This window comes from Leuciscus leuciscus, assembly GCF_965113295.1.
Source record: "Leuciscus leuciscus genome assembly, chromosome: 10".
Lineage (NCBI taxonomy): Eukaryota > Metazoa > Chordata > Actinopteri > Cypriniformes > Leuciscidae > Leuciscus > Leuciscus leuciscus.
This window is the reverse complement of record NC_138734.1, coordinates 1,924,820-1,942,832: the sequence shown is the minus strand read 5'-3', so window position 1 is coordinate 1,942,832 and position 18,013 is coordinate 1,924,820. Positions and strand designations below refer to the sequence as shown.

General features: G+C 41.7%; 1 protein-coding gene across 1 annotated transcript; it reads left to right on the top strand.

Moving 5' to 3' along the window:
- The first annotated feature begins 982 nt into the window (after positions 1 to 982).
- On the top strand, positions 983 to 17,181 carry ubl7b (ubiquitin-like 7b (bone marrow stromal cell-derived)). Its single transcript, XM_082182273.1, has 11 exons — positions 983 to 1,071; positions 2,103 to 2,280; positions 3,596 to 3,715; positions 3,802 to 3,884; positions 8,214 to 8,298; positions 8,375 to 8,432; positions 12,639 to 12,766; positions 13,037 to 13,086; positions 13,375 to 13,524; positions 16,491 to 16,580; positions 16,961 to 17,181. The coding sequence occupies exons 2-11, from the start codon at positions 2,106 to 2,108 to the stop codon at positions 17,093 to 17,095; spliced, it is 1,074 nt and encodes a 357-aa protein (XP_082038399.1). The 5' UTR covers positions 983 to 1,071; positions 2,103 to 2,105; the 3' UTR covers positions 17,096 to 17,181.
- The last annotated feature ends 832 nt before the right edge of the window (positions 17,182 to 18,013 follow it).

Below are 18,013 nucleotides of genomic sequence, written 5' to 3'. Positions count from 1 at the left end.
ACCCCTTTTTTTACTTTTTATACTATTTTTATTTTTTTATATATATTTTATTCTTAGAATTTGTATCACTATGTTTCTTGTTGTATTTGTATTTGTATTAGTATATGTGCACTGGAAGCTTCAGTACCAAGAAAAATTCCTTGTGGGTGCAAGCACACTTGGCAATAAAGCTCTTTCTGATTCTGATTCTGATTCTGATTCTGATTAAAGGTACATGTTTATGTTGCTCTGGCTGATATTCTTATTCAGAGACTTTCTCTTTCACTTCTATACAACTTTTAGTATATATTATTAATAAAATGTCCCAATCACACCGCTGGTTTCACTGAGTATTAACAGAAAAAAAGAAAGAATAAAAAGACTAAAGTCGGCCTTGCATCACCACACGAGTACCACACGAGTACCACACGAGTACCACACCAGTACCACACGAGTACCACACCAGTACCACACCAGTACCACACGAGTACCACACCAGTACCACACCAGTACCACACGAGTACCACACGGGGGCGCAGACTGAACTCCACACACTTCATGACAGTGAATCAAATAAAACATGTTAGAGAAAAAAACAAAACAAAAAACAGGCGAAATAAATAGCTTTATATTTCCGTTTTAAATTATTAATTAAAGTATTTTAGTTTATTTGATTTTCCGCTTTAAATGATTAATTCAAGTATTTTAGTTTATTTGATTTTCCGCTTTAAATTATTAATTAAAGTATTTTAGTTTATTTGATTAAAATTCAACGAAAGTACGTTCATATAGCCTATCAAAGGGCATCTTGCAGGTTAGACTTACCCAGTGAGTCAATGTATAGAAAAATAATGTAGGAACTAAATTTAAATATAAATATATACTTTTAATTACGATAGAACGTCTAGATTCATACAAATAAATTCCAGAGGGACTACGCGACATTATATAACATAAGCTACAATATTTATAAGACGAGTTTGTATTACTTTTATTTTGGGGAGAAACTGTGTGACATCACATCCGGTTGCCAGTTGTTGACAAAGCGCTGCATCACTGACTGACTTCTGTGAAGAGTTCGCAATAACACTGGTGAGATATTAGATATTAATCCTGTCGTGTCGTGTTAAATGTCACCGTGATGCGAAGTTTATGTATTGTGTCTGAGATCAATAAGTGATCGATGTTGATCATCATCTTTGAGAGATTCATTAACATCAATAATTAGCATAACTTACCCACAGTACATGAAGCTAATTGTTTTGTATTATAACAAGTTTTCTAAGATGTTATGTTTACATATGTAATGGCATTAATGTTAGCAAATTAAATAAGCACTAATAATTTAGCATACATTTCCAGGACAGAAATCTGAGGCTTGGATAAAGGTGCTTTTGCTTTTGTTAAAGTTTTAATGTGGATTTTACAGAGGAAGTTTGGGATTTCTCTTTATATCACTACATTTTTCTAGGAATAAAATAGTGTATAAATCAGGTGAGCAACACTTCAGAATATAGATAAGGAATAAAACTGTAAAGTTTGGTGTGTGTTTTCACTAAAACTCACCGCCTTTTAAAGGATAAAGATTTTTAATGTTTATAAAAGAAGTCTCTTATATTCACCAAGGCTGCATTTATTTGATAAAAAAAAAAAAAACTGTAATATTGTGAAATATTATTACAAATTAAGCAGTTTTCTATGTGAATATATAGTAAAGTGTAATTTATTCCTGTGATCAAAGCTGAACTTCAGCATCATTACTCCAGTCTTCAGTGTCACATGATCCTTCACAAATCACTCTAATATGATGGAGAGATGATCAAGAAACATTTATGTTTATTATAAGTGTTGAAAACAGTTATTTACATTTTATTTCAGGATTCTTTGATGAATAGAAAGTTGAAAAGAACAGCATTAATCTGAAATATAATCTTCTGTAACATTAAACTCTACCGTTCATAAGTTCGGGGTCGGTAAGAATCTTTGTTCTATTGTTGTGGGGAAATAAATAAAAGAAATCAATACTTTTATTCATCAAGGATGAATTTAACTGATCAGAGGTTTACAGTAAAGACATTTATAATGTTATGGTAATGATCTGTTGTGTGTGGACTCTTCTGAAGGATATGGAGAATTCCTCATGGCATCTCTCGCTGAAACTCCGGGACAAACCCAAGGCCATGTTCCAGTTCCCAGACGCCGAGCCTGGAGACGTTCATCCCGGAGGATACCAGGTGTCGACGCTCAAACAACTGATCTCAGCACAGTTATCAGACTCACTGCCTGAGCCTGAGCTCATCGGTCAGTACTGGCTCGATGTCCATCCACACTCACACACATCAGCTGTTCATAACCAGAGCGGTGGTTCAGTCAGCTGACAGGCCTTCTTGTAAACCGCTCCTTAATGAAGGTTTCAGTCAGGTTTAAATAATCCGATCAGGAAGCTTGAAAAACTCCTGAATCCGACTATTTTCTCAGACTATTGGATTCAGTGCATTGATGCATATGTTTATGAATGAATATTTATGTTTCATGTTTTACGAACTGGTCAGTGGATGTGATTTAATGTCAAGGTTATTGTTATTATTATTATCGATAACTAAAACTACTACAAATATTTATATTAGTTGAAATAATTTAACGAATATTAAAATATATATATAATGAAATGACGAAAAAATTAACTAAAATTAAAAAAGAAGAAAAAAAAAAGCTTATTCGAAATATTAATAGTGGGGTTTTTATGAAAAAATTAGAAATGTTGCCTTTGCAATAAACTGAAATACATTTGTTGAAGCACTAAAATTATTAACTGGTAATAAATAAATAAAAGAACTAAAATATATTAAACCTAAATAGGAAAATATAAAAAAATATATAATGAAATGACAAATTAAACTAAAATTAAAATAGAAAACTAAAAGACTTAAAATTAAAAAATAAAAGCTTAAACAAATAAAAAATCTAAATGTTAATAGAGTGCGCCTCGGCTTCCCTTGAGATTTTCCTTTGGGTTTTTATTTCACATTCATTAAAGGTGCATTGCGCAAGTCTCTGAGTTTTTGCAGAACTATGCCCCCTCTGGCGGCAAGCGAAACTGCAACCAGAGGTTGTCTTCTGCACTAGACAAAAGTTTTCTTTTTTTTATCTTACGTGGAGTTTGCGTTGGTGTTTGAAATGAACTACAAGCCGGTCTCTTAGAATCCATCTTCTACGGAGAATGGCGGCGAATACACAAACCTGCCAGACAGCCAGGTGAGCGTGCCGTGAACACGCATGACGTCACGCCCAGTCTCAAATTCCGACCCGAATCCCTCTTATTTATTTTACTGTACAGGATTATAGAGACAATCGCAGTGATCAGAGAAGGACTCATGCAGCCCATCAGGCAATTGTTTAAGCATGTATGGGTTAGAAAACGGGTATTTTTAACATGAAAAGTTGCGCAATGCACCTTTAATATTCATAGTAGAGCAAAACGTCCAAGTATCATCAAGTTATGTAGATACATGGACGTTTTGCTCTATTATGAATATTAAAGAATATGTGATTCGGATTATGGTCCGTATAACAGAACTTTCAGCAACATTACTGCACGTTCACATGTGTTTTGCAGACTTCGTGCACTGTGGCTGTGTGCTCAAGGATGACCTCACGCTAGACTCCTACGGGATCAAGTCTGGATCCACACTGCACATCATCAAGAAGACGTGGCCTGAGCCGGAGGTCAAGCCTGGTGCGTGAGGGTCTGAACCTGAGTGAGGATTACAGTATCTGTGAGGTGGATCAGTGCTGATGTTTCTCGTGTTCCTCCTCACACAGAGCCGGTGAACAGATCTGCTGCGGCTCGAGAGTTCAGGATGCTTCAGGCCGGCCTGATCTCCAACTCAGCGTACAGAGAAGCGGTCGGTACACACTACAACACTCCTGTTCACTCAGCATTTGAGTTAAAGGGATAGTTCACCCAAAAATGAAAATTAGCCCATGACTTACTCTCCCTCAAGTCATCCTAGGTGTATATGGCATTCTTCTGTCAGACGGATACAATCAGAGTTATACAAAAAAATGCCCTGGCTCTTCTAACAGGGTGGCTGCGGGTCTTTAAAAAGTCTTAAAATGTCTTAAATAAAGTTTTCCTAATAAAAGGCCTTAAAAAGTATTAAAATGTCTTAAATTCAGATTCCATTGGTCTTAAATATTTCTGGTCATGTTACCGCAAAAATTTCTCCAGTCGGACGGACCTAACGTCCGTCAAATAACCAGTGAAGCATCGAATCGCCAGAATGATTCAGATTTTATTACATAAACAGCTATTGATAATGATAATGTAGGCTTTTTCTGATAACGCTGTTGAGGCTCGCACTGCTTGTCTGTGTCTCTGTGATAGATTTTATAGGAAGAAATCAAAACAAATGAGCATAACGGCACACATAAAGAAAAATTCAAAATGTTGAGTTTTTTATTTATAACATGTGATATAGTTGGTTTTTCCTGCATAGAGAATTATGAGACGGCCGCCTCCGTCAAATTTCGTTCCGCCTCCGGCTCTCGACAATAACAAATAACTATGGGAATCCCCGAAAACGTGAGGATGATTCTGTTTTATTTCATTTAATGTAAGTAGCGATTGATAGCCTATAGTTGATAATAATATAGGCCTACCTAATGTACTGACGGTAACAATGTTGCGCTGTTGAGGCTCGCGCAGTTATTTATGTAAGCAATAAGGCACTCGAGGCTGTGCTGTATCGTGAATAAGTCTCGGCTGAAGGGCGATGTTAGGAGCGACACGAAGCGGAGTAACCCCTGCCTGCAACCCCTTCAGCCGTTACTTATTCACGATACAGCACTAGCCTCGAGTGCCTTATTGCTTTTATAAAACGGTTGCCACACAATACAAATATTAAAGCCGAAAAATATTTATCTATGCAACTTTCATGAAGTAAAATCACTAAAAGCATTCCTTCCGCTGGAAAAAATAGTCCCTGACCGTGAACAGCAACAGAAGTTACATACATTATTTCGCCAATAGATGGCGGCAAACACTGTCTCATTCAGTCAGTCGGTAGAGAAGACTTTTATATTGAAAAGACTCAAACTTGTTTTCACGGAGAAGGAAGACGCAACTGACAGATGACTAACGTTATAGGCACGGGAAAACCCCTTAACGGTTAACTGTTAAAAGGACAAGATATCGCAGCGGACATTCAAACGGATTATTTTATTATGAATATAGGACAGACCTGAAGGAAAATGCAATGTCTACTGTGAATGCAGGTACACTCGCTTTCTCCATCTCTCACAATACTCCACTATAGCTTCAATGAACCATATCAATGAGATCACACATGTGTTTAAGTTGCTAAGAGTGGTTGCTAGGGGTGTTGTGTAGTGATACATAGAACCATTGGGTGAAGCGGTCATAGCCGTGTTTTATCGTGAATAAAGGACAGCTATTGACCAATCAGAATCAAGGATTGGAACTAACCGTTTTATAAAACATATTATAGTTAAAGGCACAATATGTAACTTTTTTGCTTTAAAAATAGCAAAAATCACTATAACTATGTTATATTTTTTTTTTAGTTGTGTACTTACATTATCCCGACTGTTTCCAACAACTTTCAAACCAGGAGAAATGTGTAATTTAATTCGAGAAACGTCCCGTTTCTTTATTTCCGTTTTGTCGCCGTCAATGGCGTCATATCCGCGTTGTCCCTGGTTTCCGCTCGTACTGCCATGGCAACCAGAGCTATGAACCAGAGCCCTCTGATAGTAACCAAAGCGACTGACGGTAGTTCGCAATGTCTATTTGCACGCTGTTGTTGTTTCGTTCAAACATTATGGACCATGGCAAGCAGACTTTGGATACAAAAGGAGAACTAAAACGAGAATCAATATCAGCGCGGTGTTTTCGAGATGCCTAGAGCTCCCATAGACAGTATATAAACGAGAGCTCCACGTCCGAGACTTCGACCGCTCCTACATGTACTTTATTAAACAGGTGAGCACATTTACATAAAACTAATCAATGTTATAGAGCTCAACATGATGAAATGTTAGAATATGATCTGTATGTTATTCTAATGTTGATCTAGCTTACTGCTAGTCTCATACAGACAAACTAACACAGAATAACACACATTCAAATGCAGTTTAGTGTGATAGTGTAATGATAGACCAAGTGAAACAACGCTGCGTTACAGTTTAATTTGTCTAATAAACTGACCTGTGACTGTGAGTAGTAATTCTGCACTCGCGTGTAACGTTAGTTCGGTAGAATGAAATGTCCATATCGCGTCGCGTGTGGAGCTGATAGCTGTCTCTTAGCAATCCCGAACTGCTTCATATCACAGTCATGATAAAAGCATTGATGTATTCAGTCATCCATAAACATTATTAGATCCATAGATTAGATCGGTCGGCTTGACGTTGACGACAAGATCCATAATTCTTAGCAAATGTTGCGTCATCAAACTACGCCTTTGTTATTGTAAATAGGTTAGCGACCCCTAGTGGCGAAAAATTCCATACTGTACGTTTAAGAAACAATATATATAGGCTATACACACGACCAGAGAGCTGTTTTCCTGAATGCCATCAAGATTGAAACCGAGGCTGATTTCATATCAGTTCAATAAACAAATAGTTAAAATTAAGTCACTTACATTTTAGACGCAATGACAATTTTTGTTCTGTTTCAGCAGCGAAAATAGTTCCAAACAAAGATCACAGCAGAACCATAGCGCATCTCACAGCAACACTTGTTGCATTACTGAATGATTCAGCGTTTTGAACGAATCGGTTGAGTCAAAGATTCAATTACCCATTCATAAACTGCCTCATTCTGAATAAATCAGCCGTTTGAACGAATCGTTTGAATGAATGACTCAATGACTCGCTCATTAAGACGGTCACCCGCCGCCTCCTACTGGCGGTTTAGTTTCATAAAGTATCATTCTTTTCAACATTCCTTATTTGTATATTCAAAAATATTTAAAATAATCTAATTTAATACAGTTATCATTTTTCAATGTAAATTATTTAATTTGATTGGTAACAGCCAGTGTCTTATTATTTTAATTGAATATATTGATCAAATTTAAGAATTTGAAATGATAGATGGAGCATACATTTAATAAAATTAGGGGAAAAATGCCCTTTATAAAAGGTACAAAAAATTAGTGTTTTCAAACAGTGATGTAATGAAACATTGACAATTTAAGTTTGAAGGGAGTAAAGCCTCTGTTCAGGCTATTAAAGAAATGTAATTTTGCCAAAAGAAGAACTTTTATTTTAAATAAATGTTCTTTTTAAATCAGCCTACTTCAGTGTGATATGTTATCATATTATCATGCTTAACACTGAGATTTTGAATAATTGTAATGTGATGATCAGATGCAGATATCTAAATCAAAGAATATGGGTGGGTTGCGGCCCGGGTGGATTATTTATTTTTAACAGTGGATTCGGGAGACTCAAAGTGCACCAGATTAATGAATTTATCTTTAAAATGTACAAATTTTCTTACGGGTGGGCATGCCCCCGGACCGCCCTAGAGGTACCAAGCTCCACCCACAAAAACAATGTGGGAAACACATAGGCTATATGATGATCTACAAAAAATACAAATTTTATTATCTTATTATTAAAATACATTATTAGGATTTTACCACCTCCGCCTCATTTTGAGCCAGGAAAAACCCTGAGTAACATAACATGACAGGAGCTATTTTGCTGAATATTCTCACGATTGCAAATGTTACATTGATTTTAGTTCAATAAACAAGTAGTGAATATTAAATTATTTCAATTACTTAGGTTAAATATTACATATACGCATGTAATATAATGTGTATTTCCATCACAGGTTTGGTCTTGAATTTCATTCAAAGTGACATTAAAAAGGTCTTAAAAAGTCTTAAATTTAACTTGTTTATATCTGTAGACACCCTGTTTCTAAGCTTTATAATGCCAGTGAATGGCCGTTTCTGTTTTAAAGTCCATAAAAGTGCATCTATCCATCATTAAATCATCTATCCATCATAAAAGTGCATCTATCCATCATTAAATCATCTATCCATCATAAAAGTGCATCTATCCATCATAAAAGTGCATCTATCCATCATAAAAGTGCATCTGTCCATGATATATATGAAACATTTTAAAAAAAATCTAAACATGAACTTTTTCACCTTAATAAAGCATTAAAACACGCTCTCTTGTGTTCTCAGGTGTATAAGATGCTGGCTAATAAAGAGTCGCTGGAGCAGATCATCGCGGCCTCACCTGGACTCAGTTCAGATCCTGTGGCTTTAGGTTTGTGGGCTTTGAAACGCATTAACGCTCATGGACGGAGAATCATGTGACTCTCATCAGCTCCTTCATTTTACAGGTGTGCTCCAGGATAAAGATCTGTTCGTTCAGTTCACAGACCCAAACCTGCTGGACACGTGAGTTTCCTCCATACACACACACAGGGTCCTATCACACACACACAGGGTCCTATCACACACACACAGGGTCACACACACACAGGGTCCTATCACACACACACAGGGCCCTATCACACACACACAGGGCCCTATCACACACACACAGGGCCCTATCACACACACACAGGGCCCTATCACACACACACAGGGTCCTATCACACACACACAGGGTCCTATCACACACACACAGGGCCCTATCACACACACACAGGGCCCTATCACACACACACAGGGCCCTATCACACACACACAGGGCCCTATCACACACACACAGGGTCCTATCACACACACACAGGGTCCTATCTCACACACACAGGGCCCTATCACACACACACAGGGCCCTATCACACACACACAGGGCCCTATCACACACACACAGGGTCCTATCACACACACACAGGGCCCTATCACACACACACAGGGCCCTATCACACACACACAGGGCCCTATCACACACACACAGGGCCCTATCACACACACACAGGGTCCTATCACACACACACAGGGTCCTATCACACACACACAGGGTCCTATCTCACACACACAGGGTCCTATCACACACACACAGGGTCCTATCACACACACACAGGGTCCTATCACACACACACAGGGTCCTATCACACACACACAGGGTCCTATCACACACACACAGGGTCCTATCACACACACACAGGGCCCTATCACACACACACAGGGCCCTATCTCACACACACACAGGGCTCTATCACACACACACAGGGCCCTATCTCACACACACACAGGGCCCTATCTCACACACACACAGGGCCCTATCTCACACACACACAGGGCTCTATCACACACACACAGGGCCCTATCACACACACACAGGGCTCTATCACACACACACAGGGCTCTATCACACACACACACACACACACACACACACACACACACACACACACACACACACACACACACACACACACACACACACACACACAGGGCTCTATCACACACACACACACAGGGCTCTATCACACACACACACAGGGCTCTATCACACACACACAGGGCCCTATCACACACACACACAGGGCCCTATCTCACACACACAGGGCTCTATCACACACACACAGGGCCCTATCTCACACACACACAGGGCTCTATCACACACACACAGGGCTCTATCACACACCCGGTGCAATGCAGCGCCAGGCGCGACGCTAGTGTGTTTTGCTAGTTTCAGCCCGACACTATTTTCATTTTCACGTCCTGCGTCACGTTGTTTAAATAGCAAATGCATTTGCGTTCATCTGTGGCCCCTGAGCTGCTGGTCTGAGAACCAGGTGTGTGTTCAGGTGTGTGTTCAGGTGTGTGTTCAGGTGTGTGTTCAGGTGTGTGTTCAGGCGTGTGTTCAGGCGTGTGTTCAGGCGTGTGTTCAGGAGTGTGTTCAGGCGTGTGTTCAGGAGTGTGTGTTCAGGCGTGTGTTCAGGCGTGTGTTCAGGCGTGTGTTCAGGAGTGTGTGTTCAGGAGTGTGTTCAGGCGTGTGTTCAGGAGTGTGTGTTCAGGCGTGTGTGTTCAGGCGTGTGTTCAGGCGTGTGTTCAGGAGTGTGTGTTCAGGAGTGTGTGTTCAGGAGTGTGTGTTCAGGAGTGTGTGTTCAGGCGTGTGTTCAGGAGTGTGTGTTCAGGCGTGTGTGTTCAGGCGTGTGTTCAGGCGTGTGTTCAGGCGTGTGTTCAGGAGTGTGTGTTCAGGAGTGTGTTCAGGCGTGTGTTCAGGCGTGTGTGTTCAGGAGTGTGTGTTCAGGCGTGTGTGTTCAGGAGTGTGTTCAGGCGTGTGTTCAGGAGTGTGTGTTCAGGAGTGTGTTCAGGCGTGTGTTCAGGCGTGTGTTCAGGAGTGTGTGTTCAGGCGTGTGTGTTCAGGCGTGTGTTCAGGCGTGTGTTCAGGCGTGTGTTCAGGAGTGTGTGTTCAGGAGTGTGTGTTCAGGAGTGTGTTCAGGCGTGTGTTCAGGAGTGTGTGTTCAGGCGTGTGTGTTCAGGCGTGTGTTCAGGCGTGTGTTCAGGCGTGTGTTCAGGAGTGTGTGTTCAGGAGTGTGTTCAGGCGTGTGTGTGTTCAGGCGTGTGTGTTCAGGAGTGTGTGTTCAGGCGTGTGTGTTCAGGAGTGTGTTCAGGCGTGTGTTCAGGAGTGTGTGTTCAGGAGTGTGTTCAGGCGTGTGTTCAGGCGTGTGTTCAGGAGTGTGTGTTCAGGCGTGTGTGTTCAGGCGTGTGTTCAGGCGTGTGTTCAGGAGTGTGTGTTCAGGAGTGTGTGTTCAGGAGTGTGTTCAGGCGTGTGTTCAGGAGTGTGTGTTCAGGAGTGTGTGTTCAGGAGTGTGTGTTCAGGAGTGTGTGTTCAGGCGTGTGTTCAGGCGTGTGTGTTCAGGCGTGTGTGTTCAGGCGTGTGTTCAGGAGTGTGTTCAGGCGTGTGTTCAGGCGTGTGTGTTCAGGCGTGTGTGTTCAGGAGTGTGTTCAGGCGTGTGTTCAGGCGTGTGTTCAGGAGTGTGTGTTCAGGAGTGTGTTCAGGAGTGTGTTCAGGCGTGTGTTCAGGCGTGTGTTCAGGAGTGTGTGTTCAGGCGTGTGTTCAGGCGTGTGTGTTCAGGCGTGTGTGTTCAGGCGTGTGTTCAGGCGTGTGTTCAGGCGTGTGTGTTCAGGCGTGTGTGTTCAGGTGTGTGTTCAGGCGTGTGTGTTCAGGCGTGTGTTCAGGCGTGTGTTCAGGCGTGTGTTCAGGAGTGTGTTCAGGCGTGTGTGTTCAGGCGTGTGTGTTCAGGCGTGTGTTCAGGCGTGTGTGTTCAGGAGTGTGTGTTCAGGCGTGTGTGTTCAGGCGTGTGTGTTCAGGCGTGTGTGTTCAGGCGTGTGTGTTCAGGCGTGTGTTCAGGCGCGTGTGTTCAGGCGTGTGTTCAGGCGTGTGTTCAGGAGTGTGTTGAGGAGTGTGTTCAGGCGTATTGTTGGAGCGTTGGTATTTTGAGGAACTGAAATAGACTGACTTTAGACCAGGTTTCAATTGCTCGACGGCTCAATATTTTTAATGTTATTTAAAGAGTGTTTTAGTAATATGAGCCTATAGGTGGGTCCACAACGCCCGTACACTCTGCTTATTACACACACACACACACACACACACACACACACACACACACACACACACACACACACACACACACACACACACTCTGCTTATTACACACACAGTGACGTGCAGCAGCACACAAACATGCCAAATATTAAAAATAAAAACGATTACAATGTAAAAGATTAATATTGTTTACATAAAGATATGGTGGAATCCGGCTTGTCCCATAGATGGTCTCGCTTTAACCTTTAACCTCACACACACACACACACACACACACACACACACACACGAGCAGATCTGTTTCCTCGTTAGAGAAGCGTTCAGTTTTACCACTTGCTAATTCCTCCATGTTAATAGCGAATCCGCCGCGGCGCGAACACAACTGGCTTTTAAAGGGAATGGGAGACGAGACTCTGATTGGTTTATTACACGTTACACCCAAAACACACCCATTACTCATTAAGGGTGCTTTCACACTGCGCTCGTTTGCTTTGCGTTGGTCTGGTTTCACACTCAACTTGATTCTGTCGAACACTGGTGCGTTAGCGTGCATCTCACGTCATTACAAACGTGCAACGCTCATGATAGAAAACAGAACGCGGGTCAATATATTGTGTTTTTTATTAATTTAGTGCTATTATGTGCAACCCTTACATGTTTTATTTAACTAAATACATCATAATCAGCTCAAACACACGCACAGGTCACTTTACTTACTGAACAAGTGCGCACCCGAGTCTCAGTCACGTGAAGCGCGGCACGGTCGGAGTGCAGCCGAACTCAGAGCGCCTCCTCCAGGTCGTGTCGGGTTCGGGACCTCAGTGCGCACCCGGGGCCACATGACAGCGGTCACATTAGCTGTTTTTCATGCGAACCGTGCCCCGTTCCGAACCTGCTAGTGTGAAAGCACCCTAAGAGAATAGAGACGACCCTTTTAGACCAGCGCCGGGAGCACCGACCATTTTCCCGTCGTTAAACTAGCAAAAGTGGATTCAGACGCTTTAGACCATGAGCTGTGATCGTTAAAATAGGGCTTTAGGAGTCACACACTTCAGTGAACATGATCTCACCTGCCTGTGTGTGTGTGTGTGCTCCAGGTTGATCCGCTCTCACCCGGCTCTGGTGAACGCCATCGTCCTGGTCCTGCACTCGGTGACCAGCAGCATCTCCAGCCAGTCCGGCTCGTCACGAAACACATCGGCCAGTTCCTACAGCGAAATGCCAGGTGAGCATCAGCTATAGATGAAACACCGTCTGGTGATATGATGATATTCACAGCGTCTGCTCATTGTTTTTCATGTTGTGTGTGTGTGTGTGTGTGTGTGTGTGTGTGTGTGTGTGTGTGTGTGTGTGTGTGTGTGTGTGTGTGTGTGTGTGTGTGTGTGTGTGTGTGTGTGTGTGTGTGTGTGTGTGTGTGTGTGTGTGTGTGTGTGTGTGTGTGTGTGTGTGTGTGTGTGTGTGTGTGTGTGTGTGTGTGTGTGTGTGTGTGTGACAGGAGGTTTCCTGTTCGAGGGCATGTCAGATGACGATGAGGATTTCCAGCCTGTAGGTGTTGTCTCCCTCTACTGTCAGATTGGATAAAATCGTATATTATTTTATCTATCATAATTCTGTTTTTTTTATTTTTTTTATTGTTAGTAACATTATATTAAGGAGAATTTTAAATAATATTAGTAATATAATGAAGAGAATATTATTATTATAGTAATATTATAGGAAGAGGAATTTTATTTACTATTATAGTGAGAAAGATATTTTTTTTATGATTGTGATTTTGATGTACAGTATATTGTATAATAATAGTAAGAATAAATCTGTGCATGTTGTGTAAAGCATGGAAACCGAGCCAGACACCAGAGACCGTTTGCAGCGGCGAGACCGACGACTCTGGGTCCCAGTGGAGCAACCGGACCTCGTCCCATCACTCAGAGCGAGCTAGCATCAGCCCTAGCGTTAGCCAGCACTCCTGAGGCCAGCGCTCCGGTCAGACACACACTCACACACACACACACACACACACACACTCGTCCCATCACTCAGAGCGAGCTAGCATCAGCCCTAGCGTTAGCCAGCACTCCTGAGGCCAGCGCTCCGGTCAGACACACACTCACACACACACACACACACACACACACACTCGTCCCATCACTCAGAGCGAGCTAGCATCAGCCCTAGCGTTAGCCAGCACTCCTGAGGCCAGCGCTCCGGTCAGACACACACTCACACACACTCTCTCTCTCACACACACACACACACACACTCGTCCCATCACTCAGAGCGAGCTAGCATCAGCCCTAGCGTTAGCCAGCACTCCTGAGGCCAGCGCTCCGGTCAGACACACACACACTCACACACACACACACACACACACACACACACACACACACACACTCTCTCTCTCTCTCTCTCTCTCTCTCTCTCTCTCTCTCTCACTGACTCACTCACACCAGGGATGGAAATTAGCACCCGCCACCAGCCAAATGCGGGTGATTTTGTGTTGTGGCGGGTAAACTCGCTTCACCTACCGGCCACCGTGGCGGGTAAATAAAAATAGCATACTGTTTCACATGGACAGCGGACACTTTTAGAGGAGGCACACCTTCAAAAAAATGTGGCGTTACATCGAAGGTCAAAAAAAGTTTTTTTAAAGAACGATGGAGAAAAGCAGACAATGGGGAGTCCCGAGATTGGTTAGTTTACGACGAGACAAGGTGGGCCTTAAATTGAAAACGTTAAATTAAAACCGTTATTCAATCACTGTTTAACCTAATAAAAACGACTGATAAAATAACAGATTAAAATATAAAATAAAATATAGATTTTAATAGCTTGATGCTCTTTAAATATTTTGTTGCATTGTAAAAAGTGACCTATCCGCGATCGCTCTCCGTGGTTCTGACCAAAGAAGAGCGCTTTGGAATCTCCATTACGCATCATAACGTTGTCTCTTAGTGCGCTACGAAGACTCTTGAGGTATAACTTAACTAAAGGTACCTATACTACCACTAAAGGTATACCATTGCTAGGCGTCTTCAGGGCTATCATCCACTCGCGAGGCAGAGGCGCTGGCGCCCTCCCAGCAACGGCGCTGTTCGCCGAGAAAGATATGATACATCATAAGATGCGCAAATATGTCTGGAGACATGACATGTAAGACATGATTTTGACCACTTCATTGAGTTTTGTTTTGTAGAAAGACTCTTTTTAAAAGATTTTCGTTTTGTATAAATTGTATCTTAATTTTGATCAATGTTTTATCAACGAATTGCCGGTATTTAATAAATAAGAAGAAAATATATAGCAGACAATGTAATAAGGCGCCGGCATGATCACTTGCATTGCATGTGAACTGGAGGGCGCTGAAACTCAGCTTGTGCATCACAGATTTGAGAAATATAGGCTATATATTACAGAAAGCTTGAAATGTCTACTTTTAAACTAAACTATTCAAAACCAAAAGAAATAGGCTCTCTGATTGTGAAATCCATATGAAATGTGCATTTCTCTCTGGCGTTCATGGCGAATCCACAAAACACCAGTTTATTAATAAATAATTAAATGTCTCCTTGCTATTTTAGACACATTCATTTTCATTACTTTTACCGGTTCTTTGTGGCAAGCTTTATGCGTGCGGTCGTGCGCTTGAGTGCGGCTATATTACGTAAACGCGCATCCTGTAGGCTATAGCCTATTTAAGCATAATTAAAATAATATACAGGGGCGATTTGTCCACGAATGGCTTAAATGAACAACAACTAGTCGACTAGAATTTTTTTTAAGTCGGAGGCAGCCCTATTCCACATATTTTCGAACCAGGATCAGGCCATTCTGGGTTGAGCGAGCGACCTTGCGGAATGAGCGAGCGGAGCGGAATATTCAGAAATGCGCTCTCCACTCACGAGCTCTGATCGGAACAAACCCGTCTGCTGAATTTGCGCAGAAACATCAAGATAGACATAACCAGCTTTTTAAAAAAATTTAAACTAAACATTTAGACTATTTTAGCACAAATTATGATCTTATTGACTATTTTTTATAGTTCTTGACAAAATTAGAATATATTAAAGGTTTTTTTTTTTTAAGACAAGTTTTGGGTGGGCCTGTTGAAAAGAGAAGTGGGTGGGCCTACTAACGCACCCATAATGCCTTGCCTGGTGTGTGTATAAGAACGAAAGAGAAAATGTCAGTATTTAATTGAGACTTGAGATTAAATAAACTGCTTAAGTATTGTAGATCTTGTAGTATTACTTTTCACATGCAGTTACACATTGTAGGTTAAAAACATTGAGTGGCTGGTAGATTTTTAAATCCACCAGCCACAGTGGCCTGTGGACAAAAAAGTTAATTTCCATCCCTGACTCACACACACACTCTCTCTCACACACACACACACACACACTCTCTCTCTCACACTCACACACACACACTCACACTCACACACACACACACTCGTCCCATCACTCAGAGAGAGCTAGCATCAACCCTAGCGTTAGCCAGCACTCCTGAGGCCAGTGCTCCGGTCAGACACTCACACACACACTCTCTCTCACACACACACACACACACACACTCTCTCTCTCACACTCACACACACACACTCACACTCACACACACACACACTCGTCCCATCACTCAGAGAGAGCTAGCATCAACCCTAGCGTTAGCCAGCACTCCTGAGGCCAGTGCTCCGGTCAGACACACACACACACACACACACACACACACGCTCACACACACACACACACTCACGCTCACACACACACACACACACACACTCACTCTCACACACTCGTCCCATCACTCAGAGAGAGCTAGCATCAACCCTAGCGTTAGCCAGCACTCCTGAGGCCAGCGCTCCGGTCAGACACACACACACACACACACACACACACACACACACACTCACACACACACACACACACTAATGCTCACTCTCCTCTGTGCTGTAGGACACGTCCTCTGGCACTCCGGTCAGCAACAGTCTCCTCTCTCAGGCTCTTCAGCAAGCCCTACAGGCCTCTGGCGTGAGCTCGCTCCAGGTGACCTGCTCTCCTCACTCACATTAATGAACTATAGTGTCCTGATCACACTAGTGACACAATATCACACATCATATCTGGTGTCTGAATAATTTTTGGATTGATTGATTGTGTGTGTATATATATATAGTAGTCATTATTTGAAGGGGATCAAAAAAGTTCATCAAAGTTCTCTTTAGACAAGAACGGGTATTGTTCAAAATTCGTGTATAACTTTGATGAAAGGTTTTGATCCACTTCAAATGTGGAATACTGATGGATAGAGCCATTTAGCTTGATTTGGCATTTTGCAGTGGCTGCTGCTTACAGGTGTGTGTGTGTGTGTGTGTGTGTGTGTGTGTGTGTGTGTGTGTGTGTGTGTGTGTGTGTGTGTGTTGCAGGGCCGCTGGCAGACACAGATGCAGCAGCTCAGGGATATGGGCATCCAGGACGAGAGTCTGGCCCTGCGAGCGCTAACCGCCACGAACGGGGACCTGCAGTCGGCACTCGAGATCATCTTCTCTGGAGGACTGTGACCTGTGACCGGCTCAGTTTGTTTGTTTTGTTTTTTTATTACTTTTCACTGAAATAATAAAATAAAAAAGTTATGAAAACTGTAGAATTTTATTTGAGTTTAAGTGAGACTGTATGAGTGAGTGTTTTATCAGGCCTGTCTGGTAACGTCAGTATATGTCCACTAGGTGGCGCTGTGAGACAATCTAAGGGAATCCAGTGTTAAAAATATTAAACTCCTCAAAAAGTGCATACACACAAATCTGAACTACCCACTTAATATCAATCTCAATTTTGGATAATTAAAATTAATATAATATAATACTTTCAACCCATTTGACTACCAAAATTCTCATACTTTAGATTTTTTTGGAACATTTTTAAATCACAGAAACTCAAGGGCTGTACATGTTTTAAAATAATTATTATTATAGCACGAGAATATTTATTATTACTAATACAATAATATAATAAGGATATTATTAGTATGGAGAATGTTTTATTATCAATATAACATTAAAATATTGTAGTATGTTTTATTATTGTTGTACTTATATATATATATATATATAGTTACAATTGAAATTATTCACCCCCCATTACAAATCAGGTTTATTGGCAAAATGTACAGACGTTAAGTTGTTTGCAATGAACAAATCAAACAAAAGTCATTAAAATAGCTAAAACGCAGCAAATGCTCCAAGTGATTTCCCCAAATTTAAATATAAATGCAACTTTTCATGACGTCTGCAGTTTCAAAATAATTCAACCCCCTGAAAATAATCCCTCACACCAGCACACATCTGCAAAAAAGGTGTTGTCTCGAGCCACCCGATGCAGTAATCAAGGGCTTCATTAGTTGCACCAGGTGTGCTTGAGCTAGAACACACAAAATATCTGAACTGACGCAAGGTTTGTTGAGTGTCACGTTTGACCAAGTT